Genomic DNA, 19,256 nt, shown 5'->3' with positions numbered 1-19,256 from the left:
GGTCTTCTTAAAATGGAAATAGGAGATGAAAAGAGAAAATCACTTTTCGACACTTAATTGTTCTGTTGGAAAATAATTGATGAATTCCAGAATTTTATAAGAATAACATTCTAAGCTATGTTTCATTCAAAGCCTTATTTGAAGGTTTATCTTTAGTGGTATGAAAATTTTAAGTTCATCGCATAACAAGACCCATAGAATTTATTAAAATCTGTCCCAATTTTGAGTCTTCTTTACCAAAACTCAGATAACATAGGGTTATTTTGAAAATTCCAATAAGGGGTAGATGAAGAAGAATTATTTTGAATTTGAAATCAACGATACAGGCTCGTTTATACATTAACTGCGAATATATCAAATATCATACGAAATCATGGTGAACAGATTAACGATTAAACAATAATCCCCAGTTAATCCAGTAAACAGTTGGCTGTATCTAAACAACCAGGACACAATGTTCTGAATCCTAACAACGATCTAGACCTATAAATACAGCTCCGAAATTATCAATCTTCACAATTCAATTGTCCTCAATCGAGCAGAATCAACCTTGTGAAGCTTCCGAGAACACTAATTTATTCTCATTAATTAAACATGGAAAATTTGGATTTGGTAAACCGTGATCCTAACAATATCAATGATCATCTTGGGGTAGGTAATGCTTTCTGCAAATTGGTTCTCAGAATTTAGGAGCATCCGTGGCTCAGTGAGTTAGACGTTTGAAGGTCCAGGGTTTAATTCCGGCATAGATGAAAAAGAATCGAGTCGTTTCGGATGTGACAATAAACAGAGGCCCTGTATTCTGGCTAGGACCCCAGTTGGAAATTGAAGAAGAGTACAGTAGTGCCGCGGTCTGTTTGGTTTTGTCCGTCTTTATAAGGCTTTATTAGATGCAGAAAAGTAGGACATGAAACTCCATTTATTTGATTATTTGATTTGTTAATTGACTTCATGAAATGGTTATTAGTCCGTATATGACACCGTGACGCCATACAGACCTAATATATGGACTTCTGGATAAAAATTTTATCTTCATCTTTGATACCATATTTCAGATTTTTAAGATTATTTGTTTAATTTAGGTTGAATTTGAAGATATTCTGGCTGAACCTGATGGTGCTCACAGTGTCGATTGTGTTTGGAAAGCCTCTTATTGCTGTTTCAACTTCTGGAAGAATTTTTGGTATAAATTAGCTACTTTATGTTGTGGTATCTGTATAGCTGCTGAATGGGGTTGTGAATTTGCTACTATTGCCTTCACTCATGTTTGGTTTATCACTCCCTTATTTAAGGTATTGGAAATAGAATGTGCCTGCTTGAAGAAACTTTATGGACTGTGTGTCCATTGTTGTCTAGATCCCTGCTGTGAATCACTTGGTCTAATGTTCAGTGCCTTTAAGAAGGAATAACAATATGATAAATTTCTGCCTCCGTGAATTTCTGTAAATTGCTCTGAAAATCCTGTCTATTTTAATTCAATCTTTTAAAAAATGCCTTTTGATTTTTTTGTACCCGTATGGAATTAACTTGTAGAATTTGTAAATTGAATTTGTAAATTGAATTTGTAAATTGAATTTGTAAATTGAATTTGTAAATTGAATTTGTATATATCTGAAATAAATTATTTTGTCTATTCATTCATTTATTTCATTTATTTATTTATTTATTTATTTGAATTATTTCAACTCTTAAATTATTATTTGATTCAAGATGAAATGTAAGAGATCTTGTTTGATATTATAAATCCTGTCGGCGACACACGAGATTTTACTCAAGATTCGAATCGGCGACAAAAAAATCCGACCAAGACCACTCGTGTGCACGCACCTTAAAACTGCAATTTAGCTATCTATATCACTGTCATCCGAAATCAATTTTCAGAAAATGATTTTGACACTTTCGGCGCATTTCCTCTCAACCAATCTGCTACTTACATCTTATGCAGAATTTTTTTGTAAATCAAACTTAGAATATAAATTTAATTTCCATTAAGATCTATTTAACTATATTCGAAATTGGTGTTTTCGGCTATTCAATCTGAAAAATACTAAAAGTGGCTTGAATTCACTTCTATGAATTGCTTGAATGAATAATCAAAGAATAATGGGTGGATATGTTTTAACCAGTCCCTATGATAGTTTGACAACTGTATGAAATCAAGGATACCGCGACATGAAGGCAACTTGTCTAAAATCGCAATCCATAAGTAAAATTAAACAAGTCTTTAAAATTAAATTCAAGCTGGTTTTATACGCCCACACCGATAAGAACATTCATCTTGGCCAAACAAAAATAACGCTTAAATATGGAATTGTTTCAAGCTCAAGGGAGATAATTTGATTAAACTAAACCCATCATCAATAAAACCCAGTGGCTCAACTACAATAGGGACTGGTTGAACCAAGTTAACGGGACCCGACCCCCAGAGAAGAGTCTGACCTAGCTTTGACCCCCACCCCGACGTTCAATTGAACATAATGAAACAATTGCCTGAGCCTCCCTTGTGGCTCTTCATCGGTCCCATCACCTTATGTATCCTAGAAACGCCACTGCATTAGTCTTGAGAAGGAAATAACTAAATAAATGTGAAAACGAAACTCAATGATATAAGGATGGTCTTCAGATATCCGTCTATATATGATATAGGTTCAGAACTGTTTATCAAAAAATAAAATTTCGGAACAACCCGTGACGGTCACGTTCAGGCTATGATGTATAATTGTATCAATTAACACCAATCAGTGTCATTCGAAAAATTTAAAACAAATAATAGCCATACGAATCTAAATTGAAATATCATACGTAGTTATGTAAGTATGGTGACGTTCCACAATTCGTCTAAGTCTACATAAATATTATAATGGACCATCTTGCTTTGAAATTGACCAGTTTTCTCCAAGTTTTTTGATTATTCAAAAGAAAATACTATTTTATTGTCAATGGGGAAAGGGTAAAAGGGATGCGTTTTGTAAAGATTAAAACTGCCATAGAATCTTCAGCTGTTTTCATGTTGGGTCAAATGCCACATCGATGTTAAATGAAAAATAAAACTGTATTATTCAGTTTTGTTTAAGGCACTGTCTCGAGAACTTTGAAAGGGCATACGCTGTGATATAATTGTATTATTCAGTAGTGGTTTTCATTGAAATCAGAAAGATAGTACCTATTCGATCTGGAATAACACGTTTATAGTTAAAACACATTACAAACATTTTAACCTGTGATATCATAATGATAGTGTTAATTTTTAGAAATTAAAGATGTTACTATAGAAACCTGTAAATTATATTATTATTCTTGAAGAGGTGTCGTAAACTTCCTTTTTTGACTCTGTTAATATGACGGTTGTACGTAAAGAGTGTGTCTTTTACTCTCGATTACCAAGTTGTATTTGAGCTGGAACCCCTTAGTTCAAGAGAGTCTAGTCACACCACCTGTAGCCGAGAGCGAAGAGTCAAAGTCAGATTTTGTCGAAGTTTTTAGTCGAACGTACAAAACACCGTCCACCATGAAAAAAAGTAAGGATTATCTTATTTTATTTTAAAATAATTGATCATTATGTATAGAGGAATCTTTCCTAGAGTAAGAAGAATCTTCAGGAAATGAAAACATTATTATATAGTTTTAATATGTAGAATTCATGACGTCATAAAACCTGCTATTGTCATTGGCCCCGTTTATAAAAAACCTTACGATAAGAATTTGTCGTTAGACTATAAATTTACATTAACAAAAATCATACTTTAGTCAAGATTGATTTTTTCAATTTTTTTGTGACCATGGTGATCTTTTCAAATTCTATATTAAAGGCATTGCATTACTTTCTACAATGTAGGAGAGTTATGTATAAGCATTCTTGGCACTGCATTGTATATTGTTCTTTATTTCAGCAAAGAAAACTCGAGTTGCTCCACGAGAACGGACTGAGAAGTTCTCTATTCCGAGTCTGTCGAGTTTCGAACTGAACACTGCTATGAACGATGTTCTGAGTACCATTAGACCTGGTGTTTTTAGATGTAACGAGGGATTCTGTAGAGGTACGAATCTTTATATATCAGTCTTGTTTTGTCTATGCAATGAAATGAAACGTTGTTTACCACTAGTTCAATGAAATATCATTAAATCTGCACAATAAAAACTGTATCGTATCATTTAGCACGGTAACGTCACGTTCAGTCATAAATACTTACAGAATCAATGCTTTGATGGATTAGTGGGTTCGTCATATTTTTTGTCAAACTTGCCATAGTTGATCCTTAATTAGCCACCATGCATTGATGAAATAATCGTGTATTCCAGAAAACCATGTATCCTCGAGTGGTAAGAAGACTCAGTTGGTAAAGATGGTATCTATTGTGATGATACCAGTAGCTGTACTAACAGGACTAACAGCTAATACGTTTGTTAATACCTTCACCAGCTACATGTCATCTGGCATTAGGAAGACTATTCTCTACAGCGTTGAGTTGGGTCAAGTGGTACACAGTTTACAGAAAGAAAGAGACATGAGTGCTCTGTATATCAGTAAAATCTCGCCGGTTTCTAAATCGTTTCTACTGCAGAGATATCCAGAGACAGATCGCTCCATTGAGAAACTCACATTTTGGACAACGCTGTCCAGATTTGAATTTCAGTCGAAGGACAAGTTCTTGTCTTATCTCAATCGGCACAGGTAAGCCATGTTTTTAGTCAAGGTGATAGTGTAATGAAGCTAATGCCTAACTTAATGAAACGGCGGCAAAGATGTGTTTTTCCTTAATAATGTATTTTAAATCAACCAAGACACCTCTTGCACCATTTTAACTCGGGTTGATATATATGATATATATATATATATATATATATATATATATATGGAAGGGCATCGTATAGAAAATAATAGGAATGCCAAAATAGGGTGCAGATTATCTGGTCATATTTCTTTATTTTTCCAGACAAAGTCAAATGTTTATGGTCACATACTCATATACAATTTGTAATCAACTATTCATTTTAGGTATGAATTGGATACTTTAAATCAAACGGTTACCATGGAGTTACAGATGTATACAACATTAATCCGTGTATTTATCAAGTGGCTGTATGACACAATGACAGAAGAAGAATCGGGGTTTATTTGGAGAAGTTTGGTGTCGTATCTGGAAGTTATTATTGTGAAAGAATATATGGGTCTTGAACGTGCTCTGGGCATGGTATTCTATGCTAAGGGTCGTTTTCCGTCTCGCAACGTGTATCTTTGGTTCTCGGAAAGTCAAGATGTATCGAATGCAACTTTTCTGTCAGCACGGCGTTACTCTGATCTGGTTGATACTCTTTACAATAAAAATATCAAGGTTAGTTAGATAACGAGTGCAATACACACCAATACACAGTGACGCTTCTCGGAGGAGAAGTCACCGAATTGTTGTCATTGGGAGGAGGGGGTCTCGAAGGCAATTCTTCCACTATGTAATTTGACTAGAAATTCGAAAGGGAGAGAGGAGGTTGGAGGCATGTCGTACCAATCCCCCCATCGTGGACTAGAAACGCCATTTCCTACACATTTATTGATTGTAGTGTCGGTTCTGTCGTTCTATTTCTGGGAAAGAGAGACTGTCAGCCCCAGATTCCCATTAATAAATTACATACACCCAAAAGAAGAATAGGTTGGTTCATCATTTGTAACAGCACCTCTTTGTTGCCCAAAAGAAGTATAGGTTTAGATACACAAATAATGGACAGTACCATTCGCATCAGACAGTAGTTGATTTGTTCAGGTGATCTGAAGCATGGGCTGGTGCTAAACCGGAAACCTTCCGAATAACAAAATGTTGTTTTTTTGTAATTTTGAAATTTATGTTTTCAGGGAAACGAAACAACATTAAAAGTTTTAGGTAATATGCGAGCTGAGATTAGACGTAATGAATTAGGTGGTAAGGGATCAATTCGAATGGCTGAATGGTGGTACAACAACATGACCGTTTATATGGATCTATTATTAGAAACACAATCAGAATTGGCCCAGGAGATCACGGGGTTGTTGGATCAAAGGCAGTCAGTGAATCTACAGAAACTCATTGCTATATCAGTGGTTTTCGTTTGTGTTTTTGTATTTTGTCCGATTATTATCTACGCTGCTTACAAACTCACTAACGAAATACAGAAATATTCCATTTCACTCACTGAAAGGTTTGTAAAATTTTCATTTCAATTTTCGTTATTATTTATTTTCTTTTCCTTTTAAGATTTGAACTATTTGAAACAGTAATTTTTGTCAAATTTAAATGTTAATAATGAGTAGGGTGATTTGAATGTGGTTGGTATACTTCACAGGGCGAAACTAAAGATGTATAAACTCGACATTTTTCAGGACAAAAGCTCTGTGTAAAGAGAAGAAACGAACATTGGTATTATTAAATCAGATGTTACCCAAACACATAGCCACTACAGTTGTACAGGATGAACCTGTCACGCCAGAGAAATTTGATAGTATTACAGTATTAGTCTCGAATATACAAGGCTTCACTCAATTAGCTTCTAGAAGTTCTCCAACACAGGTGGTCGAGATGCTGATGAGTCTCAATGAACTTTTTGAGAGTCGAATAGAGAAATATGATGTTCATAAAATAGAGAGACAAGGTGATGCTCATATGGTGGTTTCAGGTGGGTAACATTTAATATGTCCTCATTTTTCAATCAATTTTTGAAAAGGTTCATCCAGGCTCGAAGCTATCCTGAAAAAATGGATTGACAACACACTGACCAATTCCATTACTGCATCTAAATTACCCATACACCGTTGACCCTGCGGATATAATACATATTATATATTATATAACAATAAAGTCTGTCTACGGGCCTGTATTCAACTGAAACGTCTTTGAGCTTAAAAATATCAATTTGGCAGTGTCCAGTTGTAAAATAATTCTTGATATTTTAACTTTCAGGTTTGCCTATCAGAAATGGTGTACAGCATGCCTCTGAAATCAGTTTGATGGCACTAGATCTGACAGATTCTGTTAATCATTTGAAAATTCCACATCTTCCTGGAACCAAATTAAAACTCAGAATTGGTATTCACAGTGGTAGGTATGAGTTCTGAGTCGAAGTACCATTCTGCATAGTAGTACCATCAATGGCATTTATACGGAATAGAGGAGGGGTGGGAGGGGGACATGATTTTAAATGAGGGCTCAGAGGCTTCTCTTTACAATTGCAAAATGATAGTCGAATCAGCCTTTAAAGTCTTCCCATTAGATATCTCATATCATTCTGGAGTCCTTTCCACCAAACGTTTTAAAAACGGTTTTTACTAGTATACATTGCAACATCAAATCTTCCCTTTGCAACATCAAATCTTCCCTTTGCAACATCAAATCTTCCCTTGCCTGAACTTCGCCTTATCAAAGTAGACCCATAGACTGGTATTCACTGTTCAAGTTCAATAATATTTTTAGCTATTCAGGATTTGGTACATTGTAATTTAATAATTTCAGGTCCAGTTGTAGCAGGAATTGTTGGGACCAGTTTACCACGCTTTAGTTTAATAGGAGATACTATTACTGTCGCTACGAGGATGGAAGTACTTGGAAAAGGTTAGCAATAATTCGTTATTTCTCATATAAAATTTATAGTATGTTTGTGATTATATGATTCGTCGATCACGGTGATCGAGGCTATACTAGCGGTCCCGGACATCAAGATACTAAGAACAAGTTTGACTTGTCACCATAATTGTGAATAATATTATCTCTAGGTGCGAAAAGGTTCCAAGACGTGATGAAGCTTCAAATTTAGTCTTAATTTAGCAAGAGTTTGCAATCATTCTCCTTGATACGCGTAAAAAGTTGAGAAAACCTCTGTACCATCACTGTTACGGTTCAAGCTTTAGTCTTTATGAATGCAGAGTTGTGGGAGACCTTGGTCTTGCGTTTCTAGTTAAATTATCATAGTATTACTATATTTCAGCTGATCGTGTTCATATCAGTTCAGCAACACACGAACTCCTGGCGGCGCTCGCTGGTTTTACAACACAAATAAGAAATGATTTTATCTGTAAGGTAAGTATATTTAGATTGTTTAATGTATTTAATATACATTTCTAATGAATCAATTTCAGTGGCGCTTCTACCAGAAGGTGAGGGACATGTACCTGTCTAGAACTAAACCTTTACCCCCATTCCTTTTAGCATTGGCCCCTTTTCGCCTCCACCTCCCTCCCCAAACCGCATAATTTATAGAAACGCCATTGTTCCAACACTACATATTGCTTCACATATTTATGTACCTTTTCAGCAAGATAAAGAACTTGTAGATATCCTGACAACAGAAGAAATTAAAACTTACTGGTTGATAAATCACGTGAGCCGTATTACATCGACGAGACATAGCACATCTTCGCTATCTGGAGACGAAATTTCAGAGATACTCAATACCTCAGATGATAGTGATGGTCTGATGAAAGCACAGAAACGTCGAGATACAGGTCTGGAGGACGATGATGAAGACGGTAAGAAATCTACATCAAATTTTCAAAATTAAATCGCAAGCTATAAACATTATACAAGATACTCTCATACAGAAACACTGGCCAAGGTCGCAATAAAATGGTCAAAAATACAAACATTTCAACCCAAGCAGGAGGTGATTATGTATAGTAAACATAAGAATAAGTGTCCCGCCATTTTCATTTACCAATAGTAATTGGATCGATATACAGGCATGGTGAAATTGTTTTCTAGAGGTGAAAACGATAAATAGTTGAATCTTGGCATATTATGAAAGCTCTATAGTTAATATTAATACAAACAGAGGAGATGGCCCTTAACAGCCTTGCATAATGCAGGCTACCTAAGTCGTATCAGCATAAATTTTATACAGCATCTTATCATGCTTCATGTATCTGTGGACAAATTTTGTTAAGGTTAGCATTAATGGTAATTAATTTTAATTGTAGATGCTTATAGAAGATATCTCAGATCCAATATTGCATAATTCCATAACAACTCAATGTCACGTCTCTCAAAATGAATTATGGGTAAATGTGACAATAGGTACATCGTGTGATACCCATGTGATTATGTATCTATGTTTACTCTTCTGTATAAACATATTTAGATGTCTTTTAATCTGGAATGGCCCGTCGGGACTAACCTGGTTGGGCGCCTTGAAAATATCAAAGGAACAAATCTTGTTTGAACAAGAGAAACACTTTTTCGTTTCATTGGAGCTTAAAGAAGATCCTTGAATTTGACAACAACACATTGGAGTCAAGTTCATATGAAACGAACCCTAGGCAATATAAAACGAACCGAGGCCGCTAATAAAATATAAACAAAATCACATGGTGTATCGCAGGATTCTGCCTTCAAAACGAATAGAAGTTTTTAGAGCTAAATTTCGTTTGTTAATATTCTTCCAGAAATTAAATCCACAGTTTCTTCAAAAACAGCCTTTAAACTAAGAAACGATGCAGCAATTGAATTAAATTAGTCTAGTAACCAATAAAGAATTGTTCTCTACGCATGATAGAACTTACTTTAAACTTTTAAAGTTACATATAACGTGTGAAAATTCGAAATAGAGGGAAAATCGTGACGATCACAATAATGGCTTAAACTGTCTGCGACATATGCAGCTTTAGGGAACTGTCGGGGATGGCCGAATAGCCGAATAACAATGAATCGGACAAGGCTTTTATTTAATTCTTACGAGAATAAAACATCCATTATACTACACTGAACGGAAATTTCTACAAAGTTTACTTCCCTTTAAATATAACTTTAGTTATATTGTTTGGCTTAAGTTTGTGACTAAATTGTAATAAATTGTATTAAAAATATATCATTGTTATACATTAATATACAATTCACCTCACAGTAAGTGGCAGGACCAGGACAACTAAAGAGATATAGTTTATGGAAATATGTGTCAGAAAGCACTGAATCAATGTGATTTTTCAAAATATTTCTTTTGGAAAACTTTATGGCGCTTTCACAGAGCTTCCGCAACTGGAATCGCAACCGTTGGTCATTGATTGCGTTAACTGTCTTCATTGATTTAATAAAGGGAAGAAGAGAAGGATGTATGGTAGCTTTTATTTAAGCAGAAGCAGTGGTTGTAACCATGAGATTAGCAGGAAGTTTATAAGTTAACTCATAGATAGCTTTACCAACACATTCAGCAGCTGCGAGGGGATCGTGATGATGGGTAACAGACTCCCAGGGTCGTTCTCGGTGTAAACCATCATTATCTTTGATGTGCTTGATAATATCATCCTAGATAAAGAAAAATATAACATGATTTAGAACCTAACATTTCACAATAACAATTTGACTGAAAGCTCGTAATGTTCTTAGTTGGTCAAATAGAACTTAATTACCTCGACGCTTTCTCTAGTCTCTTTATTATGGTATGTTTCAGCAACTTCCATGGTGGTGTCTTCAACAATATAACAATGTCTTCTATCTCGGACTAATAATAGATGCTGGAAACAGATGGATTCACAGTTTTGATACATGTTTATTCATTACATATAGCAATCACATCCGTATATCAAGTCTTGGGATTTTGGTTGGGTCAGATTTGTTTGCTTATGTACGTTACAAGTAACGCCAAACGTCGCAATAATTTAGCTTTTTTTCTCTTGCAAGCAATTTGTCAACCTGCATTAAAATGGAGTGATGCGCCATTCTTTTGACCAATCATACTTTAGTCTCAGAAACGAATGTTTTTCTTAGTTAAGCCAATCAGTAATAGTGTTCACAGCGAGTCGTCATTTTAAGATACTTTGTGATATATAGAAAATATAGAAATAGTGAGTAAAATTCCTAATTTAAATTATTTTAAGGGTTTATGCGATTTTCGTTTATTTCTACTTCTTCTGAAGACCATTTACGTATATTCGAGACTCAAATCAACCCCCCAAAATGGTGCAACTGTCCCTTTAAACACTAGACCAGAATACCAAATCAAAAAAGATACTTACGTGTCTGTTGTGATATTCAAATGTGTAACCAGCATGTCGGTCACTTTCATGTCCATTCCACCAGTTGAAGGGGAAGATTTGTGCCTAGAAATTATATAATACATGAATAAAATTGACCATTGCAAACGTTTACAATGTGGATGTAGTATGGCATGGGTTACTAACAAAAAAAAAGCCCAAAAGGCACTATGAAAAAAGCATTATGAAGGGGGTGTTACGTCGGTGCTAAAATGTCATAAAGTAAAACTTGGAAGTTAAGTTTAAGAAAAATGAAATTATAACTCATAAAAAACACGGACCTTGATCTGGAGCATGAACTAATTATTACAAAGTGCTGATAAACGTAGTAGAGATATATTACTTTTTAGAATGAACAGAAGAATAAGATAAACATCAATGAGTAGTACTGACTTGTCATGTGCAATCAGAGAGAAAAAGGTGAATTTAATTTTGTTATAGACTTACCGCGGCTACGACAACAAGACAAGCTAGAATAACAGATTGCATGATAGAGCTTCTGCGACTTCAAATGAAAAAGTGAATCGTGGAAAGACAACAGTGGAGTTTTATCTGGCGGTCATCTGTTCCGATACCCATAACATCACGTGATTTTAATGCATATGGTGAAAGATAAGTGACCATCCTTTACATAAAGTCCAACATACAGTACCATAGTACATGATACACAAAAGTTAGGAAGTAGGACGAATGTCATTTAACGTGCCAGAATCTAACCCTTCGTGTCCACCTTATCATAAACAAAGGCAAGGGATATATCCGTCGATATATTAGTCATTTCAGTTAATTTGATTGCTAAAAGATCTAAACCCATTGATATTTAATAGCATAAACAACATTGGATTTTCATTTTCAAAATAATTCAAATGACCTTCAACACTTATAAAGCTTATTTCCACAGTCTTTCATTCCTTGGTCTTTGCTAAATACTGGACTAGCACAGACCTGAAAAGTTTTAGTTGTCACATACAGAAGCAGAAAAATTGATCAGCACTTGGTTATGGTGTTTATTGTAACAAGGGAGATAACAAAGTTATACATCTCAATTAAACCCACGATAAATATAATGTATTGTAAAAGGTGTCGAGACTGTTAAAAAATGTTATTTGCTGACAAGGCAGGGAGATTTTATGATATTTAAAATCCCACTTCCCGCAGGATTCTTCGAGTAACCATCGTGCTCTATAGCTCATAAATCCAGATATTCTCGGGAGGAGACAAAGGGGTGCAACTCGCACCTACAAACGTGGTCAATTCAGTCGAAGACCAGTGAGCTAGACTTTATATTTGATAAGGCCTTCTGGTGTCAATAATCATATAGATAATATTCCTGGGATTAAAAGTATATGATGTATCTAATGTATCTCTGTATGTAATCCCTGGGATGTAATATAAAAGGCATTTTATGAGATACACCAGATCAATGGGGTAACGTCAACAGAGGTATAATAATGGAACGCTGTAACTTTAAACTAGTAAATGATTATGTTATGGGGGGGAATAATGGTACGTAGAAGGTGTGAAAAATATGCATATGATAAAGGACACACCATTGCATAAGATATTTGCTCCCAAAATCTAAAAATTGGACCAAAGAAACGTCAATTTAATGTCGTCTCTATCAGTACTATTTTGAAGTTTACATAGAAATTATCAGTCAAGTATGATTTAATGAGTAAAGTTAGCAGAGACTGTGACGTCAAGCTGTGCTCCCCTAACGATATATTTCAAAATGAAACAGTGGTTATTAAGTCCCCATACAGACATATATTCATATTTTTCTAACAGTTTATTTTCATAAAAATAGTGCAATATATGAATTTCATCAAGTGAAAAATAAACTATTTACAAATTATATTATCCACAATCCGACTATAATGCAGATTTAGATGGTTCGTTGAGTATTTCCCATGTCATCGACGAGTTGAAAAATTTTCCTTATTATCCTAATTTTTTGTTAAAATAATCTAACATTTAATGTTTAAAAAAGAACATCACGATGGCTCACATACGACATATTTCACTTTTTATTTTGAATTAAAAACTTTGATTTGTTACCTAGGTCACATGTTGACGTTCTTTACAAGATGGAGACTGGTCCATATGACATATTAACTTAATAGGTAGACATTATTTTCACCTGGGTGAAAATTAAAATTTTTAATTTAAATAAAAAGTGAAATATGTCGTATGTAAGCCACCGTATTTCCCAATCATTAGGTCATTTTTTTTAATTTTCTTTTATAGAGAATTTGGATAACATGTGTTATCTTACAATTTTGTGAGATCAAAGATCAAGTGCTGTTTATCACAGGAAAATACAAAACGAAACATTCAGATCTGCATTTGAACCAGATTGTTTTATCAAAACACTATAAGATTCCTTCTATTTCATATGCCCTACAGATAGCAACTAATCTTAACCTTAAAAAGATTGTACAGATAGTTTCTAATCTTTTTATGACGTCAGTGGAACCTGCAATTGCAGTACTTGCAATACTGGACGTCATTATCTCAAAATCTCATTAAATTACATAAGGTCTATTTGCCTATTTGTCATAAAAGACCTAGTTTTAGTGGAATTTCGGGAACTAAAGACATCCAACTGAAAATTGAAATAGTGCAAATTGATGCCAACAGTGTCGCTGATACACATTTAAAGTTTAGAAAATCTCTTTACAATCCCTTTCAATGTGGTAATCATACAGAAAATGGAGATGAATAACATTTAAAAATCGATTTATTCATTTATAATACTATATTTGAAATAAATAAATATTTAATAAAAATTTTGAAAGAAAACTATTAGAACAAAAACGTTTAGAATTAATTTTTTTAACCAAAAGGTACAGGTCTATGTGTAATTTTTGCATTGGTCAATGTTCCGAAGAATTAGATGCAACAATTGAATATAATTTATCTATTCGTGAGAATGTTCAGGATTGACATCGTGGTGCCCTCTATCCATCCTTGGAAAAGGGATTGTTGAACATACGTGACAAAACCAAGGGGTCACGTATGGTGGACAGAATGTTCATCTGGAATAATTATTGCTCAAATTGGGATTGATATTCTTTGATATACAATATTTAATGTTATTACAGTTAATCGCATGTTGTGCTGTTATAATACCAGATCGGTTTCTATTGCGCTGTTACAACTTAGCAATTTTAGAAGCTCAAAGAATTTATCAAAATTCAAATTTGCAATATTTTTTTGGACAATTGCAAAAAGTGAACTCTGGATAGATTGCGTTAAAGCGGTGTAATTTTAAGCTTTTTTCCACATTTCTACAATGGCAGTTTTATGACATTTTTTTTTCCATTTCAAGAATTCATTATTTATGTGACACCTATGTTAAGTATTTCCTCGCGGACGTAGACCATAGCACGATCTCATCATCAGGTCAAAATAACAATCGTCATCAACAGTGGAGCTGACGCCAGCGTAGTAATTCATGAATTCTTGACGCGTAACTTTTCCATCCGGGCATCCTGGTGTATCCAGACTATCCAGGAAGTTACGTAATGTTTCTTCTTCTGTCCATTCACCGGACACAAACTTAGGATGGCGTTTCACGTTGCCAGCATACACAACTGAAAAGATAAATAAGTAATAATTGAGTATATGGTGACAACAAGAAACATAAGGACACGGACAAATTGTGGGTAACATAAAGGAAAATATCCATGTAGACAAACCAGACAATAATATTTATATAGCGATAGAGTTCGAATCGGTGGGATTGTTTATGTAGAATATATATATACCTTGAACAAAAAGTTAAGCGCCACCAGATTTTGAACCATTGTTTCGCAAATGAATGCAATTCACAATCATACTTGATAACAGAGATGTATATAATGGGACCTAATGTATTCGTATTCGTATTATGTAAAAATCAACTATGATCGTACATTATATTGTCTTTATAGTCTCAAATACAAAGTATCTGTTTTTCACCAATTATACCATAGGGATAACTATTGCTAGAAGTGACACATAGACCAGTAATAGAGAAGGAAACATTGAAAGGAAACATTACATTCTCACGAAGAGTTTAAAGCAGTGTTTATTCAAAAGCGAGTGTATGACCCGTCAGCACTAATCACAGCAGCAACCCTATCTGGCATTTTACGTACCAGTCTTTGAATGTCCTGTTGTGGAATTTGCTGCCACTCCTGATGCAATACTGCATCCAACTTGGTTACAGTTTGCACTGGAGGGTCTACGACGTGCGGGACGCCCCAGAATATACTGAATTAAAGTTAGCGGCGCTTAACTTGTTGTTCTACGTATATAAACTTTTTCGATAAGTTTGATGGATAGAAACCTACCCTTTAGTTTGTGTTGGTGTTTAGTTTTCCATCGTATCTCTTATGTAGATTTGCACTGTTCCCAAATGTATGTATATGGCTTTCGATATTTTGGTTCAGGAATTGTAAAGGGATTTCTTTTGATTCAAATTTCAAACACTAATAGCATCGATTTGTACTATTTTAGACGTGAGACTAGTGTAATTAAGTGTAACTATTGTGATTGTAACAATTAAAATGCGTAGTTTTCAGTGGAATTGCAAGAACAACAACCATATGACCTCAAATAAGCAAATTGGTGCTATCAGAAAACCTCTTTACAATGACTTTAAAATTTCCATCATTTAGATTGTGTTAGTAGATTTTCAGAGTGTTTGAATTCAATCCCTTAGATCTAGTATTGCTATTACAATCTACTTTATTTGATGTCTAATCTATTATCGTTCCAGTAACGACAGTAGAGAAGCTTTTTGTGTTCTGGTAATAATGGAGATTGAATTTTATCCAGCAACTATTATTCCTAAAACATCAAAGGCCAGTACATGTATATACAAAAACTTTCATTATGAAAAACGTGATGTAAATTAGAGGTTAAAATGTTTCTAAGATATGCTATTTACACCTAATTTAACTACTTGATCAAACTGAATTTTTTTAAAATTGAGAAGATTACACTAGTTTTGATATTGGGCTTTTTCAACACTGGATATATTTAGTTGAAGCAATCAGAATAAGTAGGAGACATATTTCTCTTCAATCCCTACAGTAGTTTTTTAACACCCATCAAAAAACATTACGAACTTAGAACGTTTACGTAAATCTTTTAAAAAGTTTTGGCGTTCAAAGAATGTTTTTTTTAGTTTAAATTGTTAGATAAGGTAGCTTTAAGTAAGCGACACATTTCTCTAGACTTTGGCCTATAGTTTCACAAATTTGAGCACCTATAACTTTCCCTACCTACTCAGAAAAACCAGACTGCCCCTTTAGCAGCAAACTTTTAAGGTATACTACCTCTTAGGGAGACCCAAAAATTATACTTTTCAAACTTGGTCAAGAAGAGTTCATCAGTGGATTAACTGGTGTCAAAACTATACAACAGAATACTTCTTTAATCCAAAAAATCCATAAAACTAAGTAATAAATCATAAGACTAAGAAATTTCTAAAACACGCTCGTAAATATATCGTCTTATATACAGAGAGCCTGTTTTTTTGCTCATAGCACCTAATGAGTTCAACTGATGAATATACACTTGTTAACTACGTTCGAAACTTTAAATTTTATCTTTATTCTAAAAGTTAGTATTTCTTAAAAACTCGTAGCTGCCGTACAAAATCAATTCTTCTCTTGAAATTCGTAAATTTTCTGAAACATTTATTTTCTTCCAATTAAATTATAAAAATGCCCAATTTAACGCTGCAATAATTCAATAGTTATAAATAAATGTGACATTACGAGTTGTTTGTGAATATCAGCACGCAATAATTTCAACTTTCACTGAAATTGACACAAACCAGTAATATAAATCTAACCGATCATAAAGTGTTATTAATCACCAGTTATCACAATGCAGCGATATTTCCATATGAAGAAGATGAAGAAATGAAAGTCGAATCTTACGTCCTACGCTTCTGCACCTGTTTGGGCCACTAAGGACGAGCAGCGACATGCAGTGTGCAATGAGGGAAATTTTTAAAGGAAAGCAGTAGCTACCCCTTTTCAATTTGCGACTTTATAGAGAGCTTAAACGTGTACAGCCTGAATCAGTTAAAAATGACTGACTAGGTGCTTTTTCAATGTCAGCCACTCCGACCTGCACCATTGACATGGGTAACCGGTCTGAAAAATCTGAAGGTGTTCTAGCACCATACCGGGATTGAACCCTGGACCTGAAGGCGTCGAAGAAGAAAAAGAAGATGAAGACAAGCCGACGACGACGACGACAACGACGACGAAGAAGAAGAAGATGAAGAAGAAGAAGAATTTACAAAAAATTGTAATCACGGAATTATATGACGTTATCTGGAAGACGATTCAATAATCACACTACTGACAAATTTATAAATGCAATTACCTTGTAAATCGTCTACTTCAATCTGTCCATTTTTATTGACGTCTAGTTTTTCGAAGGCTTCGTTTATAACTCGGATTCGTGTGTCTGACATGGGTGGTGAAAGATATCGAATAAATTCACAAAAATCTATTGCACCACTATTATCATTGTCCATCAATTCAAATACAAGTTTTAAATCACTTTCTGATATCTTGACTCCCATAGATTGGATACCCATATATAGTTCTTTATAACAGATACACTTTGAGAAATCATAATCCATTCTTCTAAACATTGTAGTTAGATGTTTAAGCCCGCCACATCCTCTCTGTAATAGTTGTTGTCTGATTCCTTCTATCAGAGCAAACTTCCGTTTTAACAGCCGGTCACCCATTTCAAATAGTTATATTCAATGTATGTCCAATATTTAAACAAACTGTAGTTGTGAAGTTCAAAAGCTACAGTTAACAGATCAAAATATGATATTACAAATCCCTTATAAGATCTGTGCCAATGTGTAAAGCAATTTGGAATATGAAGATATGACGAACACAAGAAACTAATTGACTCAGTAATAAAATGAATATCTTGGTCTGTTATAGTTGCTTGGCCTATTGATTCTTAATCATTGATTAGATTTCCGACTATTTTCCTTATAATAAGCACTGATCAGAGCATTCACCTCGCTTCCACAATTTAAATCACCTCATTTCATTACTTCCAGTTTTTTTATGCCAACAACCACGATGATTTCATTCAATATAATATATTATATGTTATTTAAATAGGTTGCTCAATATATATGACGATTTCACCAGAGCGTTTGATATGTAAATTCCCAATCTATGAATGAATTTAAACCGGCTGCTTTGAAATTTGTTTTCCAATTTACACTTATTTCGTCCTCTCCGCTGACATTTCTCCGATATTCTTTTATGTGTACTTCTTGAAGTTTCACAATAGTCAGACTATTTCCTCACTTTTTTGTTCTTTTAGCGAGTCGGCGTCTTTCCGAGAAATTCTCTTACATGTTATATTTGAAAGGATTTCACACACGTTTTCACCGTGGAATATTACTCGCCTAGTCTATTCATTTATAGAACGCAACACGAAAATTGTCATTCATGGATTCTTGAAACAGAACGTCAAGTAAAGTAGGCCTACGAATTTCAAATTCAATAATTCTTCACACATTCAATAATCACAGCGCTCTGTGTTTTAAATGTTGGTTCGAGTTCACTTACACAGAAACCAGGTTAATTCTAATAGCGAGGTTGACCTTGTACCATATTATCAATAATAATCTTCCATACAGGCAACGCTTATTTCACTTTTACTCCTTCAAGTTCTACTGATTCTGTTTATAACTCGCTAGAGAAAGTAATTATAACTATTTCACTCGCATCAACCCATCAACCTGTTTTATTTCACTTCCTCATTCCCGAGAGACTCGAAACCTACACAGAGACGTGCATCCTTCCTGATAAACATTCTACTAGTTACTCATGACCTACCTCTCCGACAATAATGATGTCATCAATCCGAAGTACACGAATTATTGACGTCATACGCAAAAGAATAATACCACAATATCGTCATCCAAAATGATCTCACGAATCTAAAAGAATGAATAACCAACCCAGGCTTTTATCCATTGAAATGACTAAATAAAACTATGATGTCATGCATCAAAAACGCACTAATCAGTGACGTCATATTGTATAATATATAGATAACATGACAATGCAGTCAACCAATGATCTCATGAATCAGCGACAACACTAAAAATAATCAATAACCTCACCAATCCTCTCTGATCCAATGAGTGAAATGACTAAATAAATCAACGATGTCATGCATGAGATACACAGGAGTCAGTGACGTCATACGCTACAGTACAGCA

General features: G+C 34.4%; 4 protein-coding genes across 4 annotated transcripts; 2 read left to right on the top strand and 2 right to left on the bottom strand.

Moving 5' to 3' along the window:
* The first annotated feature begins 485 nt into the window (after nt 1-485).
* Nucleotides 486-1,636, top strand: LOTGIDRAFT_198586 (hypothetical protein). Its single transcript, XM_009046506.1, has 3 exons — nt 486-651; nt 1,083-1,577; nt 1,604-1,636. Exons 1-2 carry the CDS (start codon nt 595-597, stop codon nt 1,407-1,409), a joined length of 384 nt encoding a protein of 127 aa, XP_009044754.1. The 5' UTR covers nt 486-594; the 3' UTR covers nt 1,410-1,577; nt 1,604-1,636.
* A 2,671-nt stretch (nt 1,637-4,307) lies between these two features.
* Nucleotides 4,308-8,033, top strand: LOTGIDRAFT_63120 (hypothetical protein; the record flags this gene model as incomplete). The annotated part of the gene is made up of 7 exons (XM_009046505.1): nt 4,308-4,672; nt 4,997-5,333; nt 5,846-6,168; nt 6,350-6,642; nt 6,927-7,064; nt 7,476-7,574; nt 7,948-8,033. Coding segments are annotated over 7 exons (1,641 nt in total), but the record flags the coding sequence as incomplete, so codon positions are not given.
* A 2,023-nt stretch (nt 8,034-10,056) lies between these two features.
* Nucleotides 10,057-11,490, bottom strand: LOTGIDRAFT_237322 (hypothetical protein). The gene is made up of 4 exons (XM_009046504.1): nt 11,432-11,490; nt 10,967-11,050; nt 10,361-10,465; nt 10,057-10,256 (listed from the first exon to the last, which is right to left on the bottom strand). Exons 1-4 carry the CDS (start codon nt 11,471-11,473, stop codon nt 10,080-10,082), a joined length of 408 nt encoding a protein of 135 aa, XP_009044752.1. The 5' UTR covers nt 11,474-11,490; the 3' UTR covers nt 10,057-10,079.
* A 2,216-nt stretch (nt 11,491-13,706) lies between these two features.
* On the bottom strand, nt 13,707-17,747 carry LOTGIDRAFT_223826 (hypothetical protein; the record flags this gene model as incomplete). Its single annotated transcript, XM_009046503.1, has 2 exons — nt 13,707-14,580; nt 17,375-17,747. 2 exons carry the CDS (start codon nt 17,745-17,747, stop codon nt 14,342-14,344), a joined length of 612 nt encoding a protein of 203 aa, XP_009044751.1. The 3' UTR covers nt 13,707-14,341.
* Between the last annotated feature and the right edge of the window lie 1,509 nt (nt 17,748-19,256).

Source organism: Lottia gigantea (assembly GCF_000327385.1).
Source record: "Lottia gigantea unplaced genomic scaffold LOTGIsca_102, whole genome shotgun sequence".
NCBI lineage: Eukaryota > Metazoa > Mollusca > Gastropoda > Lottiidae > Lottia > Lottia gigantea.
The sequence above is the reverse complement of the archived record's forward strand: the minus strand, read 5'-3'. Positions and strand labels throughout refer to the sequence as shown.